The sequence below is a fragment of the Pithys albifrons genome, chromosome 2 (assembly GCF_047495875.1).
Source record: "Pithys albifrons albifrons isolate INPA30051 chromosome 2, PitAlb_v1, whole genome shotgun sequence".
Classification (NCBI taxonomy): Eukaryota; Metazoa; Chordata; class Aves; order Passeriformes; family Thamnophilidae; genus Pithys; species Pithys albifrons.
The window spans coordinates 3,577,158-3,604,771 of NC_092459.1; the positions used below are offsets into that span (position 1 = coordinate 3,577,158).

The following is a 27,614-nucleotide window of genomic DNA, read 5'->3' on the forward strand; positions in this document are numbered from 1 at the left end:
AAACCTGAGCAATGTTTTCAGTTGGTTATTTCATGGAAGATGGTGTTCTGAACTCATCGGATGTCACCCCAACGCTCCCATTGCAAGGGTTTGTGCTGCAGATGAGGAGTTGCTTCATCCCACTCAAAGCAGAGCAATGTGCCTGTGTTGGAGCAAATGTAGCATAAAATGCAGCAGAACAAGCTCCAGTGAGGGACCAGTCCTGTTTTAAGGTTCAGTAGTACCAGAGCATCCACACTCCTTGTAGTGCCCGGCACATACCTGCCTCTTCCAATTTAACCAGCTCCCTCTCTGCCTGGGTCTCTCTGCGGAGGTGGACAGCCTGTCATCAGAGGATCAGGAGTCATCCGTAGATAATCAAGCTGCAGATGCCAGAGGAGACTGCTTTGGAAAACAAAAACACAACACACCACCTTCTGCCTCTCTGTGTTGGCAGGTAGACAGATACTAATCCCTCATCTGATGCTCTGCCTGCCAGAGTCATATTAGGGTTTGCACACAAGCCCAGGGCTGCTCCTCTCCCCAGGTGTAACCGCAATTACCCAATTATGTCAGCAGCAATGGGCACACCTGCCCTCCTGATATGCTGTGGCCCTCTCTGCCCTACCTGTGGTCTGGGCACAAAACCTCGAGGCCACCACAGTTAGCGGCTGGTGAAGCATTTAACCCATCACTCCTCCCCATGCCCTGCAGATGTGTGAGAGTCAGCAGGGGCGTTTCCACAGCAGCTCCTCCATCCTCACCCTGCTTCCCAGCGTGATGCTCCTGAAACCATGATCAGACCCATTCAGCAGCTGATCGCAGGGAAAATTACCTCTACCAAACAAGACCATTACACTAAGTGGCTCATTTACCCACACAAGCAGAAAGGAGGGGTCCTAAAGCAGCATCCAGAGTCATCCCTTAGAGCTGTGAGTGCCAACCCTGCAGCTGGGTTTCCTTATTTAGGGTACCAGTTAAATAGGCTTGAGGAAGGACATCCTCAGCTGTTTTGTTTCCATGCACTTGCTTCCCTTCATTATGTGATGGATCTATAGAAAAAACTGACTTAAAAAGCCCACATATAACCCTAATGTGCTGTCTCTTGAAAAGAATCATGTAATTTTACTCTGATAAGCATCTTCCAACACTAACCATGAGTGCCAGATTCCATGTGAAGATGACCCTGCAATGACCCAGCTGTCCCCACACATGCTGCCCACACCCCCATTGGTTATATTCATGTGAGGATGCTTTGGAGCTGCAGTGCAGCATCAGGCTCTCCGAGGTACAAGGGGGTGGTTCCTCTTTAACATCCTCAATGGCTTCATTTGGAGCAGACCAAGCCCAAGCCTAGCCCTGGTCCCTCAACAACCAAGATGCAAGCCAAGGACTATCCCCTAGAAACTGCCAACCAAGAAGATCCTGGCTCCCAATGTGCTGACAACTGACCAACCAAGACCCCCAAATCCCAGTACTCCCCATCTTTTCACCATCACCCTGCAACTCCCACTTTGACCTTAGGCCATTTTCAGCACAGCACTTCTACCTGCAGTCAAGCCTCAGCTTCATCCCAGCTGCAAACAGCTTTTGCAGAACAGTTAATTTCTCTATTATTTAACTAGAGGCTTCTTGGCTTTGCTCTCACCACCCACTGCAATAATTTGCAATTACAAGACTTCAAGAAAAATAAAAGGGAAGTGGCATCTCATGCCAGGCCAGTGCTGCCAAGATCTGTTTCTTTGGTCTTTTGACTCCATAAAACAAAAATCACCAAACTCTCTTCTTGCCTCTTGGCATATCAATTCACGCAGTTGCTTCTACACACAGGTTTTACCCTAACATTTTACAGTATTTGTGTTTCATCCTCTGTAACTAAACATGTGAAAGTCAAAGGCAGCCCTATCAGCAATTTCTGCAAAAAGAATTCAAGCCCATATTCATGTTTGGCATAGACTGATGGCACACTTGGTATTTCCATGACATTTGAGAGACAGGCTTCAATTCTCAGTTTTCATTGAAAGGTTTCTGCCAAGCTCAGTTCCTTGCCTCTGGAAACATCTGAAGAAAGTAAATCGGTATTTGCTAAAATTAAGGGATTGTTTACAAGAAAGTCCAGTGTGTAGGCTGTTCTTGATCTCCATAAAAGAAAGAAGTTGTACAAGGTTAAACCACAGAGCCCTATCAGCCCAGTACCCACATCGCTCAGGCACCACGTGGATAATTTCTTCGGAAACCTTTGGCAAACTGTTTTTTTCCTTTGGATTTCTATCTGCAGGACTGCAAAGTAAGAGCCAGCTAAAGCAGCAAGAGGTCCAGCTTCTACAACCACAGCTGCACTGCTGGCACTGCTTTACCTCCTCAATCCCCTGTAGACGAGACCTTGGGGCTCTTGAAAGAGCCCCTGCTGTGTGAATGGGCACCAGGACAGATGTAGAGGTAGGTTGGCTGCTAACTCAGGCCATTAGTCATTGCAAGCTCTTCCCAGACCTCTGAACCATTTAATCCAGTGAGAATCACTGGCATTTGCTGCCTTGGCTGGAACATATCCATGTTAAGGACACGGGTCTAGTTTTAACACCAGAGTCCCAAGCTACTTCTATTTTTATGTTTGGGCTGTTATTTAAGGCATGTATCATTCCAGAAAGAGGATGGGGCACAGATACCAGCTCACAGGGAGATGAGGACAAATGAAATACCCAGTGACAAGAACTGCTAACCAGGATCACACACCTATCTCAACTATTTAAACAATTCAGGAATCCAATGCCTTCAGGAACTGGGCAAGAATCTGAGCCCCTGCTTCCCCTCTAAATACCCCTTCTTTTGGTAAGGAGCCCAAGAAGAGTGAGATGTTTTGCTTCAGCACAGAGCAGCGCTACTGTCACCCTGACCAGGCTGCACCCAGCACCCATATCCTTTAAGCAACCAGTAATAAAATCCCCCAAACAGGCAAAGCCTTGGATACCCTCCTGGTGCCACAGGGGGCTCAGGGGGCTGCTGCTGTGAAGCAGGCACCCAAGCACAGCTCCTCCAAGGAGAGACTCCAGTGCTTACGTCAGACCTGGACTTCCCTTTCAAAGTAAAGCTGTTTAGGGAAAGGATTAGGAGGGAGGAGTTGGTAAACTGGGAAGAAGTGGAGGGAGACTGTTTCCAACAGCTACATAAACAGGTAATAAACACACCCCAAACCCTCATTGGTGTGCAGCCGACTTACAGGTGGAAAGGTTACACAGATGTGGGTGAACTGCCAGCACCCAGCCCAGGGGCTTCACCCCAGCCACAGAACAAAAATGAAAGCCTAATTGCTTGTTTTTCCACACCCCAAGTGCAACCACAAACCAGGTTGGCACCTGAAGACCTGGGGAGCAGCTGTGGTTCTCACATTTAATGAGGCTTTGCTCTGGCTCCTACCATGGAGGGATCTACACATAAGTATGGAAGGGTAAAGATTTCCTCTCTGCAACAGCCTGAAGTTTATTCCTGGCTGCACTCACCTCTGTCTGAAATGCTGCTTCAGGATGAAGCACGATTTGGGTACAAACACTGCTGGAGCAGTAGGAAGCTGTGCCATGACGTGGCAGCTCTGCAGTTCATCTCAGCCATATGGTCAGTTATTAAATGAAAGGTCAATTCCTTTATGGCACTACACCTCTCGATTCAAGTAAACAGCCTTAAGAGCCAGACATTCCAACAAGAAAAGCAATGAGGGATTTATACAACACTGCAGAGGAGAATAATGAGAATAATTTCCATTTCTGACATGACAGAGCACCACCACCAACCAAGAACTAATGAGCAAGGCTGTTCCAGATAATGCAACAGTATTTAGTTTGCACTAAAAGCAAGACAAAGCATTACTTGTTTTGCACTCATCTGTCTGCCTTGATTGCACAAAGTTCGAATGAGGACACTGTGCAGGGGGAAGTCACGAAGCCACCCGTGCAAAGGGTGAACCAACGTGACTATTACAAGAATGACATGGAGTAACGAGGCAATTCATCTCTGCACTTGAGACACTCAAACCAAGTCAGTTCACTACCTAAGAGTGGTTTTGCTGTTACATTCAGATTATTTCCCAAGCTGGAAATCTTGCAAAAGTGATGCACTAGCTGAGTTCAGCTGTTAACAGATGACAGGGAAGAACAACTTATCCTAGGATGCACAGGATGATCCATAAATGATGCTGTCCCCCAAAGAATGACAAGATCTGGGAAGTGGGGTTATACCTAAATGGGCTAGCACAGCCTCATTGCTCACCATATAAACCTTCTCTTATCTGCATGGTTTCTTTAACCTGAATCACACTTGGAGACCAAACACAGAGAAGGGTCCACAAAGGCAGCTCTAATGTGGTTTCCAGAAGGACTAGGTGCAGCACAGGCATTTTGGCACAGGGTCTGAAACACCAAATTAGAATCCAGAACTGCATCCACTCAAAGCAACTTCGTCTGGGTCTCTGCTTTCAACCACTTCCTATTCTGGCCAAACTCAGATCCTGCTCCGAAGTGCTTCAGAAGACAGGAAAGTGTCAGAAACTCAACTAACTGGTAATTAGGGTCCTGGGGGAAAGAGTTACTACAGATTAGTAACAACCATATGCTTTTAGCCAATGAATCATGGCCAAAGGCATATGGTGTTTCTGGTAGCATCCACAGATAAGGATGTCTAATGAAGTTATTCATCTTCATTGCAGATCACTCAGCATGGCCTCAAAGGCTGCCCTGTGGCTACCATATATTTTAGGGACAATGGAGTGCAGGGTTTATGGGAAAAAGTTATCACAAATGGAAAAAAGCTTAAGAAACTGAAGCCCAAGAAATCAAGAGTTAAAAAGAAACTGATAAGCAACACAAACAACCAGAAGGCAGAAAACTAATTCCAACAAGACCTTGCTTGCAATATGAATGCATTAATAAAGGCAAACAAAGTGTAGGTCTATTAATCAGCAAGAAGGTGAAGAGAGTACATGACAGAAGACGTCCTATTCAAATCCTTCTTTGCTTTGTACTTGAGCACTCAAGGATGACTTTCATCAAGGACTGATCTCTCTTAAACCTTCCAATCTTTGTTCAACCCATTCTTTGTTTGCTCCCCCCCCAACCTCCTTGTATGTGCTTTTCCAAAGGTTAACTGTGAACGGATGTTTAAGGTTGAGAAAGGTCAGCTCAGAGTAAGGACTTGTCAGTGCTGTCTGCACAGGACAAGGGGGGGTCAAAATTGCCACTGTAGCTCTGCACAGGAAGAACCACACACCCTGCTAGACAGATCATGGCTTCTCAGTGCTCACACTCATACTACCACTAATTTATCACTGATTTTTACAAATTTCAATTTAACAATCACATGTCATCTTTAAAGTCTCATCAGAAAGGTGCCAGCAAATCATCCACTAAAAGAACAGAAACCACCACCAAAAAGCAACCAGGCAAACCTGACAGCACTCGTGGAGCTGTACACATCCATAACACAGCCTTTAAGGACAACCATCCTGGCTCCAGCATGGGCAAAGGGCTGGGGACACATGCCAGAAGCTGGGATTTAGGGCTAAGAACCTGAAACTGAAGCACTGCCAAGAGGGTGGGGATGACTCAGCCTTCCAGAAATTGATGGTGTGAGGGAAAAAGGACAACACGAAAGACAACCAGACCAATGCCTGAGTCACCAAGAAAATAAGGACAGTGTAACACAGAAGTGGAAATGGAAAAAAAAAAGGGTGCCTTCACTCAAGATCCTTCTACCAAGCATGGGTGGGAAGAAGAGAAGGTGGAGCAAGCAGGTGACATTCCCTCTATTAACCCTTCCTTCAGAAGCAGGGACACACCACAGGAACTGGAAGGAGAAGCCGAGGATGAAGAAACATCTGAGGAACCACATGGGCTTTGTCCTCACTGTGTGACCCAGGAATTTAGAAAAGCCACTGGTCACTGAATGTGGGGGCAGCCCCTCCAGAGCCCAGTCATTAGTGCTCACCGTGCCCGTTGCAGTAATAGATCCACTTCTCCCTGTTCTGCGTGGGGGTGGTGGACTTTTTCATGATAGCTTTTTCCACAATGGCACTGGGATCTTGCCTGGGCCCTTTCTTCAGAGTCCGTGAGCTCTTTCTGACGCTGCAGACGACGATCACCACCAGGACCAGAAGCAGGAAGAGGACGATCATCCACGGCAAGTGTTCATTGATGTCGAAGTGCTGGTGGATGTTCTGCGAACCTCGCCGGGGGGGCCTGTATGGGACGCTGGACTTCTCGCCCCCCATCATCTCCAGTGACGGCTGCTTCTCCAGGGCTTGGCTGGTCTGCTTGTGCCGATAGCTCTGTGCCTGGCTGGTGGTGCCAGAGCCCATGAGGGCCCTCCCAGCGCCATCCGTCCCGTTGGCTGAGGTCTCGTTGGCGTAGCGTGCCGGCTCCACCATGCTGCTGGATGCGCGTGGCGCTGGAGAGGGGACAAAATCGGGAACTGAAGAGTTCAGACCTGCAAAAGGAGAGGAGAGTTCAGTGTCATGGCACCGGAGACGCGATATGGCATCACATCCCAGTCTAAGACCTGCCTGAGCACTTGCTTGGCCAGCAGACAGAAACCCAACGCCAGGCAGTGAGAAAGAGTAGAGGTGAAGTCGAGGTTTGTCTCTGGGAACAGATGGGTACAGTTACAGAGGGAAGCTCAAGGTAAAACTGACCCTTGGTGGTTAAGGCTGGTGGCAGCTCACTCAAAAAAATTAGTTATTATAGGCATATTATCAGTCTGTGTTTGTCCCATATTCAGCATTTCTCAGAAAACTTTCAACTTTGAGCAAGTTGGTTTTTCTTTCTTAAGTTTCCAAAAAATTGTTTTAGTTCAATTGTGGAATTTCATACTGGGGCTAAAAGTACAAAAATACATGACAATTTGTAAGCTCAGTACCTCTCCACCAGGTTTTGTTAAGGAAGCACAAACATTTTTATTAGCACTGCAAGCAGCTATAGATGCAACAACTACAAAACAGGTTTCTGAAACAACCAAACTTCCTTCTAAGAGCTACCTTCCATCTTTATTGAGTTTCCTTATCAATCAACAGCTCTCAGGTCCCAGCCAGTTGCATCATCAAAGCCTGGCAAGAAGAGGAAGAAGGGCTACTGTGGCAAAAACTATGGCTTATTTTGGAAACTCATCTTTTGACGATCATGTCTCATCCCAGCTGAGACAGAGAGTAGGTGTAACCATCTGTAACCTGGTTTTGCTCCTGATGTCCAAAACACTTTGACCAGGATACAAACACAGAATACACTTTAACTTTCACATAATTGTCTGCAGTTCATTTCAAAGTTCAGGAAACACCCTCCTGTCCTTTCCCAGTGATAACACAACAGCAGAGAAAGCTTTGAGACCTAACAGAGGTGCAGCACTGGAAGCCTACCAGTGTCAACACTTCCCTGCAATTACTTTTATCAGCTCACGTGTTAAGGTTATCAAAAGTTGCATTTTTTAACTAAAATGGCCATTATGGGACACTGTAGGGAAGCTGCTTCCCGGGGAGTGCACAGTACCACCTTGAGTGGGGTCTTATAGCAGCAGCCCCAAAACCAGCCACAGCTAAAGCATCATTATAAAGACTGTGATGATGAACCACTCCCAGCTGAGCAAGAGAATGGAGAATTCCACCTGGTTCTCCCCACTGGTGGCAACTTGTGGAAATCCTGGAGACTGAAGAAAGTAAAGTTACAGGACAGCCCTGGCTCCTGCAGGGCTGTTTCAGCAATGGTTCCCATTCAAGCAATACTCTGGCACAGTACAGAGTGAAACGTAGCAAGAAAAACACAGGTATGAAAGCAACGAATCCACCAGAGGGGGAGTCTCCTTGCTGCAGAGAGACTGCAGCAGGGATTTTCCTGCTGCATCCCAGCTCAGGTTCACCACAACTGCACAAAGACTCGTGCCAGCACATCACAGAGATGTGAAAACAGGCTGAGGAACATGATGTCCTTTCAGCCCAAATAGTAGGACAGCCAGGAGTCCGACCAAGACTGCAGTCTCAGTGAAAATGTTATTAAATGTGGTTTAATACAAGTAAGGGCAACCCAATGTCCTCTGGAGCCGTCTTCTAGCCAAGAAGCAAAAGCATCATTCGGCTTTAGACCAGGTTCGTTTTCAATAGCTTAAAACCAACCCTGACTGGGGCAGGAACACAATCCCACAACCAAAACCAACATTACCTTTGGGAAGATCAGCGGTTGGTGGAACTTCATAGGGCTGCTCACCCGCTTCAGTGCTTAACGAAGTTAGAGATGTGTTCGGAAGAGACGCTGGAGAACCACAGATGTTGTCACTCTCCTTCGTCCCCGGCTTGATGACAACCATGTTTTTCCCAAAGCAGTCAGTGTAGGGTTTGCACTTCATCACACTAGAAGGCACATCAGAAAAGGTACCACGAGGGCACGGCTTGCACCTCACGTCTTCCGTGTCAGTTCCTTTCTTGCGGACGCCCCAGCCGACCGGGCACACCGTGTAAGGGACGCAGGTATCGTTTGTCTGAAACGTACCAGACAGGCAAGTGCACTCACGGTCGGTCAAGGCAGTACAAGGAGTTTTCTCAATCATTGGCAGTTCACAGGGTTTCCTACAAGGGTGGCACCGCTCTATGCCGTTCTCATGCTTGGTAAAGGTCCCATCTGGACAAGGGCTGCAGTCTCTTAAGGTACTCTTCGTACAGTGTTTAGACACGTAGGTTCCTGCAGGACATTTGTCACAGGTCAGCTCTTCGTTGGTGGCACGGTCGAGGTGGCGGTACTTGCCGGGGGAGAGGCTGATGGCATTCTGTTCAGATGTCAGCTTTGACTGACCATCAGCGGTGCCAAGGAGCATGAGCAGCTGGAAAACAAACAGGAGGTATCAGTCAACAACAGAGTGCAACTGGAATCCTCCCTGCCAGCAACCCGTTGTAGGATCAAGGGATGCCCCAGAGCCATGGGACCATGGACAAGTTACTACGCCCAGGGGAGGTACCTCAGTGAGGCTGGAGTGGAATAGAACCAACGGAAGTGGCAGCACAGTCTCTCAACACATCCTCAGCTACAATTATAATTTCTTAAATTTGCCACCACAGTCCTTGGTGAAATTAAGCATCATTTACACTGCAACCCTGCCAGGGTGGTAAATACTGCTAATTGTGTTTCAGCGGTATGTGCTACCTGGCCACCCCAGGAGGATTCAGACCAGCTTTGCATTTCAAGGCTGAGAGGCTCCAGCACAAGGCAGGCACTCACAGAGAAGACAAAAAAACCCACACAGGTGGAAGCTCTGACCTGTAAAACATTTCTCCTCTGTTTGTTAATCTGCACTTGTTCAAATAGTTACCTTTCTCAGTAACACAAACCAGGATGAAATCCAGGCTGGCAGCTGTTTCTGGACCATTTCTCAGCCTCTCTGCCCTTCTATGAGATTTTATGACCTGGTGCAAGTGTTGGGTTTAGCAAGACCACAAGGGGATGTTCTGCTTTGCGCCTCCAACCACATTTGAACTCACTCTAAAGCAGCTGCATTAGCAACAGGAGAGAAAACTCGGTGCTATTTTTACAGCTGTGCTGTAACTCAGCTCCTCATTGCATCAGACACAGGTAAATGGACTCCAGTTTTTAGACAGTGAACTGAAATCAGCTGGGCTTTGCCACATGATGGTTATAAATTTGTTTATCTTTACTGATTTCCAGTCCTAAGGCTTTAGTCCCTTAATTCCTTTGCATCGACGCTGCTCCATCCCTAAGAGAAGCTCCATCTACCAAGAAGGATCTGTGCTTCCTCCAGAAGACCTCTGGTCCCTGGATTTAATGTTAGTTATGGCAGCAGAAATAAGATACCAAGAACAAAAGGAGTACCAAAAGAAAGGCTGACACAACCTCACACAGCAAGCAAAGCAATAGGAAACTTGTTTTCAAGCAGCGGCAGGTTACGTTTGGAGGGAGAGAGGGGACAAGTCAGCACTACCTTGAATTTTCAAAGGTGCTTTCCTACACTGAAGCTAAAAAGACCAGAGAACCTAATGCTGTTCAGTTGCACAGCTAAGCACATGAATCACTTGGCTGTGTTATACAACCCCTCGCCTCCTGCTCTGCTACCTATTCTGGGCTATCAGCCAACAAGAATATATTCAGAAGGAAAAAAAATAAAATAAAAAAAGGCTCCCAACAACATGACTCTGCAGAAGACACATCCCGGCAGAGCCGCAAGCCGTGCCGCGTCATTTTTTGGTGCAGTCTCTTGCTTCCTGGAAACACACAGCACATTTCTTTTTCACCTGCTAAATAATTTACAGCTTGGGATTTGTACAAAACACTTCATAATTTTATTATTTTATTTAGTTAGTTTTCTCCCCCTAAAGCAGCAATTACAGAGCAGGCAGAAGCACGCAACCCCCCAGAAGCTGCTGAGGATCCTGCAGCGGCCAGACTAATTACAGCACATCAAATTAAAAAGCGGGGCTGCCCTGGCAGGCAGCAAAGGCTTACAGGATGCATTTCATTTTTCCCCTCCCCTAAGACATGATTTAACGAAGTGCTTAGCTGGCTGTAAGGAAACCTGTCACCCTCCCCTGTAATCTCCATGACGCATCCCTGAATTAGCAAACTGGCCTCTCGAGGTGGCGTGAGGGGTCACCTGTGTTACTCACCCTCCTCCCCTGCCAGTGTGGAGTGGGACAGGATGTTGGGAGAGGCAGGACAGGCAGCGGCTCTCCTGTCTCACCAGGCATGAACTGTGTGCTGCTGTCTCAGATCCTGTTTTCTCCCTCTGCATCAAGCCAGACCTCAGGAAAGCCATGGATAGCCCCACTACAAGCACATGCCATGGGTCCCCTCCTGGCTCTTCCTGTTCTTCCCATCTCCAGCATCTTCCCATTGCTCATCCGGATAAATAAAGCCTGTAACTGCACCAGGTTTGGGTTGGTTTTTTTTTAAATCCTATCTCAAGCAAAGTGGTGCTGGTATTTTTGAACATCTCAAGATCTTCAGCTGCACATGCACTTCCAAGCTTAGGGAGAACAGCAAGTTCTAGTGGGGGAAGGCTAAGCAGCTCTGAGCATTCGCTATTTATTCAGATTGGCATTTCTGGTCCCTAAAATAATCCAGTTACTCAAGTTTCGTACTACTTGAATCTCTGCAAGCAAAGGCCAGGAGCAGGACATCTTCAGCAAAAAGAGGTGTCTTTTAGTTTGTTCCCTCACCCTCAGGGCTGCCCATCAGCACACAGAGCTGGACTTTTCTGGCTCACAATCCCAGTTCCAGTGAAAAAGCAAGCGAGTAATGAAGCGAGCTCTGCTGAGCCACTGCATTTCAGTTCATTACTCCGGTACCGAAGGAAGTGTATAGGGTAACAAAAAAACACAGGAGAAACAGGAATGAGTGCAAGACAACATTACAGAGCAGATTTAGTTTCAGCAGTTTCAGGGGTGCTCTCCATGCCCAAGGCAGGAGCAGCTCTTAACAAAAATGTTTGAAAGGGACAGGGGTCTCTTTCCAAAAAGGTCAAGTAGGACGGGACAGCTGCAATCTCAAAGACATTCCTCAACTCAGCACCAATACCCTACACTGCACAAGCAAAGGCATTTCCCAACCACCTTCACTTATTTCAACACATGAAAGTTTTATGGTATGAGGAAATCAGATTGGGCTGGGGTGAGGGGCACTACTGTTCTCACCTCCCCACATCAGAAAACACTCAGACAAGGGGACCTGCATGTTCAGCTCCAAACAAAACCCTGAAGGCAGCAGCACCCTGCAGCTGGCATGGGCCTGACCCACCTCAGCACCACCCACCACCATCCAGCCTGAGGATTCCACCTCAGTGGTCGCCTCTGAGCTGTGCCTCCATCACCCTCTTTCAATAACTGTGCTGCAGGGAAACCCGACATGCAACCTGCACAGTGAACAACAGCTTTCAGGGTGCCACATGCTGCCTGGGCACGTGCATGGACCTGGTCTAGTGGCTGGCATTCCTTCCTACCCCTAGGGGGGTTGGAACTAGATGATCTTTAAGGCCTCTTCCAACCCAAGCCACATTTTGATTCTATGAATACACATCTCACTCAGGACCCAAACCTGCCTGGTGAGTCAAAACAGCAGAAAGATAGTGAATCCACTCTCCATCCTGATTTTTGTGTCCCAAAATACTGTGACACTGAGACTGTCACAATCTTACGTTAGTGCTGCCATGCTGCCAGCCCTGTGGGGATGCAGCAATAAATCTGAAGTAAAAATAAAATAAAATAAACCAAAATAAAATAATAATAATAAAGACAAAAAGCAGTTAAATGCAGGGCACTTTATCCCAACAGAGAAGAACAGAAGCAGCACTGTAAGCAAGCAGGGATCAACAGTGCTAAACTGATACTCTGGGAATGGTTTCCAAGCAAAACCAACAGAATTTGGTAGAAATAGCAGCTGGCTCCATGGCAATGCCTTGGCACAGGTTGGCAATGAGATGCACTCCCCACTACCCTTCCCAAAGATCAGCTGCACTCTTTGCCGACAGCAGGGGGAAAGCGCTTGCAACATTAAAGCAGAAAAAATAAATACATAAAACCCCAGAAAGACAAATAAACTGGTCTGGAAGTTTTACGGTAACTTGGCAGACAGGAGGAGCCCATCTCCTTCCCTGCTCTCAGTAAAAAGGATCAAGTTACTCAGTCCAATAAAAAAGTTGCCTGTGAGGAGAGCATAGAAGAGAAAAGCAAGTTTCTGTATCTTGCAACACGACCGGCTATTTCAGCTGGTTTGGGGTTTGTGAAACCAGAGTCCAGGACTCACTGTTGAGCAGTTCCTTTACTACATCTGGAGAGTGAAATGCAGGCAGATGAGCGAGCCAGAACGGCAGCACTGCAACATCTGGTCCCCATGAAGGAAAACCCAGCACCATCCCTGCAGCAAGCACAGACCAGAGCTTGCAAGCATCCCTGCCAGCCAGGGGTTTGCTCCAAACAGATGAAATGCCCCGGGTTTCCAAAAGCCCCAACTTGAAGCAAGGTAACATTCTGCTGGTTCCAGGCAAGGGCAGTGGGGGAGATAGTGGAAACCACCTTGCAGTAGCCAGTGGGTGCCCAAAAAATCCCCCAAGCAAGTGAAACCAAGTCCAACACCAGCTCCACACAATGGCTACTGCTCCAAAAACAAGCTGCCAGGCAGATTCGGGTTTGCTGCACCAGTAAAGACCCAGCAGCTATGGGTTTGAACATCCTTCCCTCAGGCTCAGAAGACATTAACTCCTTGATGGGCCAAAGGGAGATGCCCAAAATGTTGAACATGAAGATGTCGGCTGAAAACCTTGCCAGCTCACAAGCAACTGGGAATTTTGTCTTAGATCTCTCACACACACACACACACACACACAGGTGCGAGAAGAAACAACTAACATAATGTGTGTTTGCTCAGTCTCAGTTCATTCTCCAGAATTGCTGTTGCATTTCCCCACACCTCCATACCACCGATTTTTCCCCTGCTCTCCCCTCTACACCCGCCATTCCCAACTGACCTCCAGGATCCCTGCTGGAGCTGCATATCTCAAGCTCCCCATCAGCATCTCATCTTCCAGACAGCATTCGCTTTTCCAGCAGGAACCCAGCGGTCGGGAGCGCACAGCCAGCCCTGCCCGTGCACGGACCGCGTCTGCTCCGCCGCTGCCCCAGGTGACCCTTCGGCTTCAGCGCAGTGAGGCTGTTTCCCAGCTAATGCCCTTCCAGCTTTAGATTATTTGTTGTTTACCCGGATTCCTGTCGAGCCAGCGCCAGCTTGCTCAGATCCACCTTGAGTTCAAGAGCAAGTGCTCTCCTCGGTTACACAACTCAGCCGCAGCAGCTGCGGCGTCTGCCTGACACACCGAATTACCGTCTCTCCCCAAAATCGGCGGGATGTAGCCCTAAAGCGCTGATTGGGAAGGGCCCTACCTGGGAAGGTAAATATGGAGATGAAGCTGCCGGGAAACATTTCCGCGATAAGCCGAGGCAGCTGCCTGCCATTCGCAGCGGGGAGTTTTGCTGCCTTCCAAAGGGTGGCAAGAAAAGCAGCGGGACGGATGGACTGACGGACGGACGGATGGATGGCTGGATGGATCCCTGCCCAGTGCCGAGCTTCAGGAGGGGGACAGAGGGCAGAACAGGGATCCGCTCAGCACTGGCTGCGCGGAATAGCCCTGGATGGAAGATGCAGCCGCCTGCGCTAACATGGGGATGGGAAGGATGCAGATCGCAGGGAATATCGCACCAAGCCAGTGTCTCCTGCCAGGACCTGGGGCTGCGAGGCTGGGGCGGGCAGCACACGCCGGGGAAGGCACCGGGGAGCCCCGCACACCCCGGCACGGAGCAGCAGGATACCCAAACACACCCCCGTGCCCACCTGCCCCCGCACTGCAGCACGTCCCCACCCAGCCCGCGGGCATGCGGATGCCGCGCGGGCGCGCAGGCTCACACCGAGACCCCTCTCTCCGCACACACACACACACGCACACATACTCACCGTGAGGATGCCGGCGAACCCGGCGGCGCTCCGGGTCGCCGCGGCGGCCTCCATGGTGGCGGGGCCGCGGGGGGCTGCGGGCGACGCGCTGCCCGTGCGGGCGCGCTGCCTCAGGCGGCGGGGCGCGGGGCCGGCGGCGGCCGGGCGCCCATGGCGGGGTCCGGGCCGGGCAGGGCCGGGCCGGGCCGAGCCGGGGCCGGGCGGGGCGGGGCGGGGGCCCAGCCGCCCGCCGGTCCCACCTGCCTGCGGGGCCGCCGCGCGCGCTCTGCCGCCGCGCGCACGTGGGGGCGGTGCGCGGGGCCGGGGCGGGGCCGCGGTGGCGTCACCCGCGCGCCAGGGCGCCCCCCTGCGGCCGGCAACGGGACCGGGGGAGCGCTCCCAGTCCCCGAACCGTCCTGTGTCCTTACACCATCCTGTGCCCCCAAACCGTCCTGTGTCCTTAAACCATCCTGTGCCCCCGAACCGTCCTGTGCCCTTAAACCATCCTGTGCCCCCAAACCATCCTGTGCCCCCGAACCGTCCTGTGTCCTTAAACCATCCTGTGCCCCCGAACCGTCCTGTGCCCCCAAACCATCCTGTGCCCCCAAACTGTCCTGTGTCCTTAAACCATCCTGTGCCCCCGAACCGTCCTGTGCCCCCAAACCATCCTGTGCCCCCGAACCGTCCTGTGCCCTTAAACCATCCTGTGCCCCCGAACCGTCCTGTGCCCTTAAACCATCCTGTGCCCCCGAACCGTCTTGTGTCCTTAAACCATCCTGTGCCCCCGAACCGTCCTGTGCCCTTAAACCATCCTGTGCCCCCGAACCGTCCTGTGTCCTTATACCATCCTGTGCCCCCAAACCATCCTGTGCCCTTAAACCATCCTGTGCCCCCAAACCATCCTGTGCCCCCAAACCATCCTGTGCCCCCAAACCATCCTGTGTCCTTATACCATCCTGTGCCCCCAAACCATCCTGTGCCCCCAAACCATCCTGTGTCCTTATACCATCCTGTGCCCCCAAACCATCCTGTGCCCTTAAATCATACTGTGCCCTTAAACCATCCTGTGCCCCCGAACTGTCCTGTGCCCTTAAGCCATTCTGAGCCCCCAAATTGTCCTGTGCTCCCAAACCATCCTGTGACCCCACAGGGTCTGCAGGCATGAACCATTGATACTGTCCCAAATGCCCAAACCATCCTGTGCCCCCAAAACTGTCCTGTGCCCTTAAGCCATTCTGAGCCCCCAAATCCTCCTGTGCTCCCAAACCATCCTGTGACCCCACAGTGTCTGCAGGCATGAACCATTGATACTGTCCCAAATCCCCAAAACATCCTGTGCCCCCAAAACTGTCCTGTGCCCTTAAGCCATTCTGAGCCCCCAAATCCTCCTGTGCTCCCAAACCATCCTGTGACCCCACAGTGTCTGCAGGCATGAACCATTGATACTGTCCCAAATCCCAAACCATCCTGTGTCCCCAAACCATCCTATGGTCCCAAATTGTCCTGTGTCCCTAAATCATCCCATGCCCCCATGGCTGCTGTGTCACCACACCCTTGTGTCTCCAAATCATCCTGTAACCCCAAATCATCCTGTGCCCTCACAGCCTCTGTGTCACCACATCTTGCCATGTCCATAAACCATCCTGTGCTTCCACAGACCCTGTGTCACCACAACTCCTGTATCACCACAACCCATGTGTCACCACACCCTCCCATGTCCCCAAACCATCCTGTGCTCTCAAACAATTTTGTGCCCCAAAACCATCCTGCGCCTCAAGAACCCCTGTGAGCACAAACCATCTTGTGCCTCCATAGCCTGAGTCGCCACAGCCCCTGTGCTCCCAAAACATTGTGCCCCCACAGCCCCTGTGGATCCAAACCATCATGCTCCCCCAAACCCCCTCTGTCCTCAAATTATCCTGTATCCCCCACAATTCCTGTGCTCCCAAACTATCAAGTGCCCCCACACCCTCATGCCTCCACATCCTCCTGTGGCTGCACACCCTCTGTGCCCCCACAGCCCCCTGTGTCTCCCCATCTCCTGTGCCCCTGACCCCGAATTCATCCTGTGCTCCACCCAAACCATGAGGCAGCAGTGGTTTCTGTTCTCTTGCTGGTTTTGGTTGGGTGGAGCTCACCCATCCCATAGCTGCAAGTACAGAAAAATTGTTCAGCACCATGAAATCTTGGAGTGGGATTTTTAATTGTTTTATTTTTCTTGTTCTCCAGTAGCAGAAAGATACACAGACAAAATTTTTTACAAAAAAAGAGTGGTGAGAAACTGGCACAGGTTGCCCAGAGAAGTTGTGAATATCTATCTCCCTCCTGGAAGAGTTTGAGGGTTGGATGGGTCTCTGAGCAACCTGGTCTAGTGGAAGGTGTCCCTGCCCATGGCACAGAGGTTGGATCTCGATGGCCTTTGAATGTCCCTTCCAACACACACCATTCTATAACTCTGTGAACATGCAGCACATTCTCTGTGGTGGAGGAATGCATCAGGGAGCAAACACATCCCACCTTGGGGAGGATTAGCTGGATGCTGACTGTGGCCACAGCATAGACGGTGCTCTCATAGCCCATCTTGCAGAACCTGAGCAGGGTGCTGGTCACAGCGCCCATCAACAGCTGCAGCAAGTGATGGAAACAGGTCCAGGGCCGTCCATGGAGTCAGGAGGAACAGGAGATGAGGCCAAAGTTGCAACAGAAGCCCAAGGTTCTTACAGGAGATGGGAATGGAGGTGGGGCTTCAGGGTTGTTCCAAAATCTGACCAGGAGACCAAGGCACCCCCAGGTATGGCTGATAAGGGCCTTCAGGATTTATGAGTGCAGCAAATGAAAGCATTATATGACTGTCTGCATTGTTGGTTGTCTACTGAGGAAAACACTCAAACAGGTGATTTCCAGAGGCTGCAGTAATCCTGTTGACCAACAGTCACCTTCTGGAGGCATCCTGAAGTCAGATGAACCAAGGGAGGGTTTTAGCGCCATGCCAAAGTAAACAGCACAGAATCTATTAAAATCTATCTGAAAAAAGGGGTGGAAAAAAAAAAAAGAAAAAAATGGGAAAAAAAGGATGGTGCTCTTGCTCTACAGAGTGTGGGTTTCATCCAAACCCTTCAAAAGCCCACAAGAAGCCTCATTCTGATTTGAGGAAGATTTGAACGTGTCTAGAAGGCTTCTATCCCAGCCAAAGTAGACTTTATCCCCATACTTTCTCCATCTCTAATTCTAGAAGGGACTAATGACCCCTGGGAGCCTGGGAATGAGTCTGGAGAAGACTTTCCCTCCCAGAGCTGGGGTGGCAGTGGCAGGACTGCTGTTCCCAGGAGGGGATAAGATCGACCCTGTCACATGTGCAGGGAGAAGATGTTCCTCCACAGCTGGCTGTGCTGCTGTGCAAGTGCTGCAGAGCCCTGTTTTGGGTTTTGCCTTCCCTTGGGGCCCCCAAACTCAGTAACAACATGCTCTTCCCAGGAGTTCAAGGAAGGGGAGCTTCATCCCAAACAGAGATCTCAATGCAAACCAAGACACAGTAAGGTTGTTCAGAACAAATGGGATGCCCATCACTGCTTTTAATTTAAAATAAATTGGGCAAATAATAGGCAATAACGCAATTGGGTTAGCACCAGGCTCATGGATGTTGGAGGGGATTTTAAGTTCGAAAATGTGTAGCTCTCTGATGAATTACAGGGCAAATCTAGGTACAGAACTAACCAGGCTAGTTGTGTCCAGCCTAGAAGAGGGTTTGAAATGCCCTGGCAGCACCAATTCACCCTGGATCCAGCGACAGTGTGAAAGTCAGTGTTCAGATTGTATGAGGAAAAGCAGAAAAATAATCGTCTGGAGGACAGAGTGACTCAGGGGATTGGCAACAAGATGGATCATGTTACTGCTGTGGAATGGATTCCAATTAGTTACATCCTCTTTATTATTATTATTATTATTATTATTATTATTATTATTATTATTATTATTATTATTATTATTATTATTATTATTAATCTAGAACCTAAAGGCAGTCCACAGATTATCCAAAAACGCACGGCCTGATCTGTAAATCCCCATTGCTCCCCCTCCGCCAGCTCTTGCAGTGACAAACCCCAGTCACGTTGCCTAGACTGGTTCATACTGGCTGAGACATAAATTGTTTATTAACGACTGACTTGCTGCTTCTCCACTTTTGTCAGTCTTCGAAAGGAAAATAGGGAAGTGGGTGACTGAGTTCAGAGTTTCATGTTAAGTGTTTTTGGTGGCAGCAGCGGCTCAAGAAGTTCCTCCTTGCCTCCCCGCATTCAGTTCCTTGTTCCCCTTGTGCCACCCCGGGAGCCATGCCAATACACCCAGGTCACAGTACTGGTGATGCTGAAAAACAAGACAGAGGGTATTTTTAGTCAGTGTTGGTGAACCTCACTGCTTCTGCGGACCAGAGACTCAATGTCTTTGCTAAGATGGTGGGAATCTGAGTGAATAATGGAGAGGCATCCACTGAGCTGGTTTGCCACCAGAAATCATCTTCTCTCCAATGGCAAGCTTTCTCCTCTTGAGAGGAGAAGCCAGTGGTCCTACTTAGCCATCTGAGGCTGATTAAAGCACGTTCCTGAAATGGGAAGAATTTTTTCACCAAAAGAAGGTTTTTGGAAAATATTAAAGAATATGCTACAGAACCATGAAATCAGAGAATGGTTTGGGTTGTAAGGAACCTTAAAGATCACGTAGCTCCAAGTCCCTTGACATGGGCAGGGACAGCTTTCACTAGGCTTAGATGCTCAAAGCCCCATCCAGCCTGTTCTTGAACATCCTTCTAGGGATGTGGCCCCATTACTTGCTTCATCCTGTAGAAACCAGAAGCATTCTGGGAAGAAATTTCTCATAACTTATTTACAATAAAAGAAGCCAGACTAATGGGGCAGGCATCATTTACTCCCAGACTTTCGCTTTCTCCATACATGGACCATCACTTCCACATCTCCCATAGAAACAGAACATTTCCATGTCCTGTTGTTTCTATGGGAAAGTAGCTGCTGCTTGGGAAAATTCACAGCACCTACTCATATGGAAACCAGAATTATAACTTGCATTAACATAAAGTGGGAAGTTAAACCAACAAAGCCCATAGACTTCCCTGGGTGAGGGCAAGGGGAGTTTGGGTGGGCGTTCTCACCCTTCTGGCCCTCCTTATGATCTCCAGGAAACTGGAAAGGGAAATGCCTACTAAGAGCAGATGTTCCCAGCAGGAATATATATATAAATATATACACACACACACATATATATATAAACACAGTGGTTTCAAGCCAGGTGCATTATCACTGATGGATTTCCTGTCTCAGTACCCCTCAGTACCGACAAGGCCAGGAGCCAGAGAGCCAGGGAGCCAGCAATGGCAGCTGGGAAGTGAAGTGTGGCACTGTCCAATACTACTTTGATCATCATCACTCCTGAGCTGATCTCTCCTTTCTGGAAAAGGTGGATACACAGCTGGAGAGCCTGTTTTCCCAGAGGACCTTAAGAAAGGAGAAACTGAGCAGCTCATGGTCAGGGTAAGTACATGAGCACCACCTTAGCCCTGCACCCAGGGAAAGGGCTGTGAGATAACCAGCAGGTGTGGCTGCAGGTGGAGCACAGCTGGCCCTGCATCTTCACCTCTGGTAAGAGGGGGCAACACTGCTGGCATCTCAAATCCTTTCCAGGTCAGTAGCTTGTTGTAAAGAAATTTCCTTCCTGCCCACCTGAGCAGTACAGCAATGCAAGTGCTGTAACACAGAACAGTTTATCTCCATCTGAAAGCCACAGCTGCCTGCATGCCCAGTTCAGGTCATGTGGAGCAAGCCCAGCAGTCATATCTGCACATTTCCAAGGAAAAATAATGGATGCATGTAAAGCTAATGTTCCTTGTTTTGGAATTTTATCCTTTTGATTATACAGGGTCCTTTTTGCAGGAAGTCCTTTGGCTCAGCTGTCAAGTGAGGTCCAGACATTGAAGCCTGGGCACTCATCTCAACCTTACCAAAGCATTGTGACTGGACACATCATACAGTGCCCTCATTCACCTTCCTACTCCCTTCCTCATTCCCTTCCTTTTCCTTTTGTGCAAGTGCTCTGGGGCTGAGGCTTGAACAATACCTAACAAAGCCAAGCCTTGCTTTCAGCCAAGGCATCTTGATGGTCATGAAGATGGAAATGAAAAAGGATGAAGAACATTTTTATGGGTATAGCTGAAAGCCTTGCAGTGTCCCTGAGCTTACACCGGAGAAACTGAAGCAGTGAGTTCAGCAGTATAGCCATGATCTGAGCACTGGCAGCAGGGCCAAGAGCTCCACGGTAAGCAAAGGATCACGTGTTGTCTTGCTGCTCTGAGCATGACCTGAGTGGGATGGGGAGACAGCAAGGGGGATGGTGGGGTTGGGGACACAGAGCTCTCAGAGGGCACTACAAAGCTCAGTAGGAGTTTCCCAAAGCCAACTGCTTTCCTGGAAAGTTGTGAGTTCTTGTAATGTCAACACCAAATATAGATACCAAACAACCCCCCTGCTGTAAATCTGTGATTCATGTGAGCTGTGGATGCAAGATTCCTTCTGTGTCAGATTACCCAGCACACATGGTGTGCCAGCTTTACACCTTGTGTTACCTGCAGGACTGTCAGAGTGACACAGGCAGCCACTGCCTAATCCAGCCTAAATCCTCATGATACAGATATGATCCAGCAAATAATTCTCAGTACCTCTAACCCAAGAGGCTTCATTTCACTTAGCACAGCATGCTGCTTTCTTTGCTCGAGCAGGAGCTCAAAGCCAGCTGTGCAGCCTTGGGATTTCATTTGGAGCCCCAGGAAAATGTCACTTCCTAACTGACCGTGCTCAGCATCTCAGCTGCACTCAGTAGGGCAGATCTCGTTGCTCAATGATCACAGATAACCTAAAGTCACAGCTTAAGGTCTGCTCACACCCCCCACCCCCAGTGTAAGGGGGACCTCATGGCTTTGTCGCCCTGAGCTGAGGGCACACAGGGCTGTGCACGTGTCTGTGCCAAGGGAGTCACAGCCACCAGGTAATGGTGTTCGTGTGGGAAGGATGGTAAGGGTGATAAGTAGCTCACAGGGGCTCTGCTGGCCTTGCACTATACATGATATTTGACACATATTTTCAAGGCAGTTAAGAGTGACAGCAAAGAAAGGAAAAGAGCTTAAAATAGTGCCTGACCAGGCAATACAAACAGATGTAAGACTCTGTGTCCTTGAAGCGGGGGAAGGACTGCCTCCACGTGGGTTAGTGCCACCAAGGAATGATGTCCCAGAGCCATTCAGAGGCTCCCATGGATATCAGGTCACAGCACAGCAGTGGGCAAGGAAGGCAAACAAGCCTCCCCTACGTCTGTGAGGATGGTGAGGGATATAGAGGAGCCCCTGGATGGGGAGGGCTCAGCAGGCAAGTAGCGGTGGGAACATAAGGCTGAAATCAGAGATGACACAGAGTAAACCAAAAAGGGAATTAATAACACATCACTCACAGCAGATGTAGGTGACAGAGCCTGAAAACATGCTGAGTTTCTGAATCACCAAGATTTGTGCAACCTTAGTCCTGGTGGTGTTGGGTGTTCCCCACCACGGGTGCTGCCAGGTGGTCTTTCCACTGGTCTGGTAGGCCGTGTGCATGGAGCACCCTGCTGGGACTGCAGGCAGCTGCTCAGGCTCCAGGCAGTGGCTGGATGTCCTCAGCACTGCAGGGAGCAGGGCAAAGGGTCCTGGAGGTAGTGAGGTATTCACATCTTCCTTCCATGGGGTGCTACAGTCCAGTATAACTATTTAAAATCCTCACCCAAGCTTGGCTGATTTAAATCACTTCAGGCTATTTAATCATCACATAACTAAGCCTAGCCTAAATACCAATTTATAGACTTTATGTTGGTTAGGGTAACTGGGCAGGTTCTATAAGGAGCTGGTTATGCCATGGTAAGCTCTCAATGGAGACAAAGCACAAGGGAGCTGCAGCCTAACACCCTTTTAGGAGGCAAGAAGAGTCTGTGAAAAACTCCCTGCAGTCTGGCACTCTTCTGCCTTCACACATTTTAACTGTGTGCAAATCCTCCTCTAGGAAACTGAGAATTAGCCCTGGTGCTAAATGACTATGGAAGAGAGGATATTTAGTGGGGATTATTGCTGGAGAGAATAACATGACTGAATGTGTAAAGCAGGGAAGAGGTCACAGACACATCCCTCCCATCTCACCAGCCTCCAGGTCCTCCCTATAGAACGGGCAGTTTTTCTGTTCCCTTGGCAGCTTTTCAGAACCTCTCCTGTGATGGTTTCTCCTCTGTGTGCCACCGCAGTTATCCTTCAGTTGGATAAGAGGGAGAAGGGAGGATAAGTCAAACTCTCTGAGCATAAACTGCTTTCAGCTGTGACTTAAAAGCATCAGCTTGAACTAACCTAAGATCTTGCCAGCACAGAGGTTTCATTCCTGTCTCTTCTCCAGCTCCCATCCTCCCCTCTGTCTTAGCCCCAGGGCTGAATAATTCAGTGCTGACTTAGCAAAAACCTGTTCCCTTTTTTCACTCAGTTATTTCTGTTCCAGATTAGTAGTTTGGGCATGTGGAGGCTGCGTAATACCAAAGTTGATGCAAGGGAGAGACGTGGTGGGGGTGGAGGATGGTTCCAGGCAGCCTGTGGGTGAAGGATACTCACTACCAATATGACTGCTGCATTAAGCTGATTCCAAGGTCATGTGGCATCAGAGGAGAAAAGGAGATGGTCATTTGGTGCTGATAACTGGGAGGTTGCTGCTGGGAAGTTGCTGGGACAATCCCAGCAGAAGCTGGGGTATGACCACCATGGCATGATGATGCCTGGAAGGTGCCATGGGAGCACTGGGGTTACATTTGGCCTTGCTTGCAGCTCCTCTCTCCCTGAGCCCTGTCCCATCACTGTAGGGCACCTGCTGGTTGCAGGGCAGTGGGATGTGGGATGCCCAGTGCTGTGCCTATGGCATCAGCATGGTTAGAGGTAGCACACAGCTGGATATATTGTACCTACCACATTCCAGATCTTAGCCCAGTTCTTTCCATTTCTCCATTGGGAAACTCCTCTTCAAGCTCTGAATTGTTTATGGAGCAAGTTGTCCTTGAAAATGCGTTAGGGCACAGCCCTAAAAGCTCTAGACACTGCATCTAGGGGAATTCTGTAATAAATGCAACCTTTCTGGCAGCAGCAAGAGAGTAACTAAGGAACCAACCTTTAATTTCTAAGGGTTCTCAAAAACACATCACTAATTTCCAGCCAGAAACCTGGGAAAATTTAGTCAAACCAGCCTGGGTACTCAATGGACTATCCTGCCCTGCAAGCCTTCTCTCACCATTCTGCCTCTGCTCTCCTTCCCCCATGCCTCAGCCATCCTTCCCCTGCTTCCCTTCCCAGCTATCCTTCTCCACTTGTGAAAAAAGAAACTAGTCAAAACAGTGCTTCACTGAAAGGACACAAGGCAAGGGAAATGGGAAAGCAGATAATATAACAACAAACAACCATCCCATCCAAAGTACACAGAGGAGTGTTCATCTCTCTCTTTCTCTTTGCTTTTTCTTGTCCCCTAGGACAACTGGTTACTGCCTCTATCTTGCAGCCTTCCACTCTGTCAGTTCACTGGTCTCAAGCTGCAGGCTATACATTTCTTCCAGGCATCAGACATCCACTCTGCTATAAACAAAGTCAAAACCCACGGGCAACCCATTTTTCATGGGCACAATTTCTGATATGGGTTTTGCTGAGCTAAGATCTCGAGGCCATGAAGTGAGAGGAATTTGTCTCAGGAACTTGTAGACCTCCTGTTTCCATCAACAGGCTCACCTTGTGGTCAAGGAGGAGTGGAAGAGTGACTGAGAATCACAGGGTCATTTAGGTTGGACAAAACCTCTGAGATCATTGAGTCCAACCTATGACCAATCACCACCTTGTTGATCAGACCATGGCACTGAGTGCCAGGTCCAGTCTTTCCTTAAACACCTCCAGGGATGGTGACTCCACTGCCTCCCCAGGCAGCCCATTCTGATGTTTAGCAACTCTTTCCATGAAGAAATTCTCCCAGATGTCCAACCTGAACCTCCCCTGGTGCAGACTGAGGCTGTGTCCTGTTGCTAGTTGCCTGGTAGAAGAGGCCAACCCCCACCTTGCTCCAGTCTCCTTTCAGGTAGCTATAGAAGATGGATCAGGATCAGGAGCATGGGGATATGCACTCTGGCTGCATTGCCTGATGAGTGCCGTGATGCCAGGCAAGGACAAGCTGTTCCCTGGCTCATTATTGTTACCAGATGACTGGGGACTTTTGCAATCATGGGTTTGGATAATCAAATCCTGATTGTCATAGGGGAAGGAGGGCTGCACTCCTTGTCCCTCCTGCACCCCACACTCAGCACACAGCCCCCTGCTCTCCTGCAAGGCTTTCTTCCTGGGGGTGACACGCAGCAGCCCAGACGTGACTGTGGATCCCACCCCCCCACGATGCCCTGCTCCATCTGGGGTTATTGTGTGGTGCCCAGAACAATATGTTGTGGTTAGGAATGCCTAACCACATGGGTTAGGCCCATGGGATAGGGCCGGGAGGCTCCCTGATCCTCCTCTCTCTGCTAGTGCTGGGGGAGGCAGCTTTTGGCCATCTGGTAGCTGCGGGTTTGGTGGAGGTCCCCCAGCAAGGGAGAAGATGCAGTCACCAGTCTTGTTCCTAGAGAGGAAAGACAGTGTTTGACACTTCTGAGCCACAGATGCACTGTTTGTCTTGGGCATAGGATGGCCTTGGGCACTGTAGGATGACAGGACAGCTTATGTGGGAAAGGACTGCAGGAGGCCTCCAGTCCAACCTCCTCATCTAGAGGGGCCAGCTGTGGGGTCAGACCAGGTTGCTCAGTGCTTTACTCAGTCAGGTCTTGGAAACCTCCAGGCTGGAGGTGGCACAGCCTTTCTGGTCATCCTGTGTCAGTGCTGAACTGTCCTCCTCATAGTGAAAACATTTTTCCTCATATCCAGTCTGAACCTCCCTGGTTTCAGCTTATGTTCAGTGTCTGCTGTGTTCCATTCATCTATCTCTGTGTGGAGGTTTGTTCAACCTGAAGAAGAGGAGACTGAGGGGAAACCTCATAACTGTCTATATCTTCCTCCCAAGGGGAAGTGGAAGGGCAGGCACTGATCCTTTCTCTCTGGTGACCAGGACCCCTGGGAATAGCATGAAGCTGTGTCCAGAGAGGTTTAGGTTGGATATTAGGGAAAGTTTCTTCATCGAGAGGGTGTTTGGTCACTGGAACAGGCTCCCTAGGGCAGTGGTAACAGCATCAACCCTGGCGGAGTTCAAGGGTTTGGACAACACTCTCAGGCACATGGTGTGATTATTGGGGCTGTCCTGTGCAGGGGGAAGAGTTGGACTCGATGCTTGTGGGTCTCTTCCAACACAGGATATTGTATTATTGTATGATCATCATCATACACTCCTTGCCAGTACTGGAGGTGCCCAGATCCCCACCAGAGCTCTCTTCTCCAGCCCTGCACCTTCAGCCTCCTCTCTCAGGGTTTGTGCTCCCATGCCCTGATCATGGCTTTCACTGGACTCACTCCCTCGTGTCCCTGCCTCTCATGTTTGGAGGCTGTTGCAACATCCAATCGTGGTGTCAGCAGGTCTGAGTATAAGGGAAGGATTTCCTCCCTTGAGTGGCTGGCAATGCTCTGTTTAATGCAGTCCAAGGGGCTGTTTGCCTTCTTTGCTATGATGATGCATAGCTGGCTCATGGTGAACCTGGTGTCCACCAGGACCCCCAGGTCCTTTTTGTGTAGCTGCTCCACCAGTCAGCCCAGTTTGTGTTGTAGAAGGAGGTTATTCCCTCCCAGGCACTGGACTCGGCATGTGCTCTTGATGAAATTTGTAAATATCCTTTAAGTATCATGTCAGAGAGAGTGACCAGCCCACAGGTGTCTTGTGGACTTGCCCTAGTCACAGAGGAATTTGCTTTTAATGTTTGGAAAGCCCCTTCTAGGGCCTATCCCCAGCTTCACAGGGAAAATCTGCTTATTTGGGATGTTGTGATATCTAGAAACTCAGGTCATGATGTAGTTCAGTGACATAATCAGGAAGAAAAGAACTGCTCTCACAAAAAAACATTTTGTACCACCCAGTGTCAAGGGGAGGAGAGTTAGGGGCATCTGTGTCCTCCAGTGGCCACAGTACTGACAGGAGGGAAAGGAAAATGTGTCTTTTCTGGCTTTGAGAGTCTGGTTGGCTGCCTGGTTGAGATGTTCCTCAACACACATTTTGATAACACAGCCATTCTGAGGAGTCAGGGGGAGATGCTTCTGTGTGGCAAGCAGCTGGGCTTTGGGTGTTGTGGAATTCTCTGTCCTGGCTTGCTGGTTGATTCCCCTTGTCTCCAGATCACCCCAGACTGAGCCAATCCTCAGAGACCGTTTAATATGGAGTATGTTTTGCCCAGGATCTTTTAGTCACCTTCCTTTGCTGTGTATGAGTCCTTCGGCCAGCAAGCGTGCCTGGAGATGGGCATCGCCTTTAGTGAAGACAAGGTGGCATAATGTTCTTCCCTGCTAAATACCCAGGGAGCAAAAGGAGTTTTACAGACCTGCTCATGGAACCACACCTGGAGTACTGTGTCCAGGCCTGGGGTTCTCAGGACAAGAAAGACAGAGACCTGTTAGAGCAGTTTCAGAGGAGACCATAAAGATGCTCAGAGGGCTGGAACACCTCTGCTATGGAGACAGGCTGAGAGAGCTGGGGTAGTTCAGCCTAGAGAAGAGAAGGCTCTTGGGAGACCTTAGAGCCCCTTCCAATAATTAAAGAGGGCTTATGAATAAGAAAGACAGTCACTTATTACACAGGTAGATAGTGATAGGACAACGGGGAATATTTTTAAACAGAGAGACAAGAGATTTAGATTAGGTTTTAGGAAGAAATTCTTTGCAGTGAGGATTAGGGTTATGGTTAGGGTTAGAGTTAAGGTCAGGGTGAGGCCCCAGCACAGGTTGCCAGAGAAGCTGTGGCTGCCCTATCCCTGGAAGTGTCCAAGGTCAGGTTGGATGGGACTTGGAGCAACCTGTTCTAGTGGGTGGCATCCCTGTCCATTGCAGGGGCATTGGAACTATATGATCTTTATTGTCCCTTCCAGCCCAATCCATTCTATGCCTCTATGATTCATGTGAAG

General features: G+C 49.4%; 1 protein-coding gene across 3 annotated transcripts in view; it reads right to left on the reverse strand.

Moving 5' to 3' along the window:
* The window catches only part of TNFRSF21 (TNF receptor superfamily member 21), a 36,392-nt gene extending 21,684 nt beyond the window's left edge, over positions 1–14,708 (reverse strand). The window contains exons 1-3 of one of the 3 annotated variants that reach the window (XM_071548239.1): positions 14,454–14,708; positions 8,169–8,823; positions 5,953–6,450 (exon numbers count right to left, since the gene is read on the reverse strand). In XM_071548239.1, coding sequence (XP_071404340.1) covers positions 5,953–6,450; positions 8,169–8,823; positions 14,454–14,507 — 1,207 coding nt within the window. In that variant the 5' untranslated portion in view covers positions 14,508–14,708. Of the gene's footprint in view, positions 1–5,952; positions 6,451–8,168; positions 8,824–13,473; positions 13,697–13,885; positions 13,973–14,453 lie in introns of those variants that run through there. The other 2 variants (XM_071548238.1, XM_071548240.1) reach the window with 2 other exon arrangements.
* Between the last annotated feature and the right edge of the window lie 12,906 nt (positions 14,709–27,614).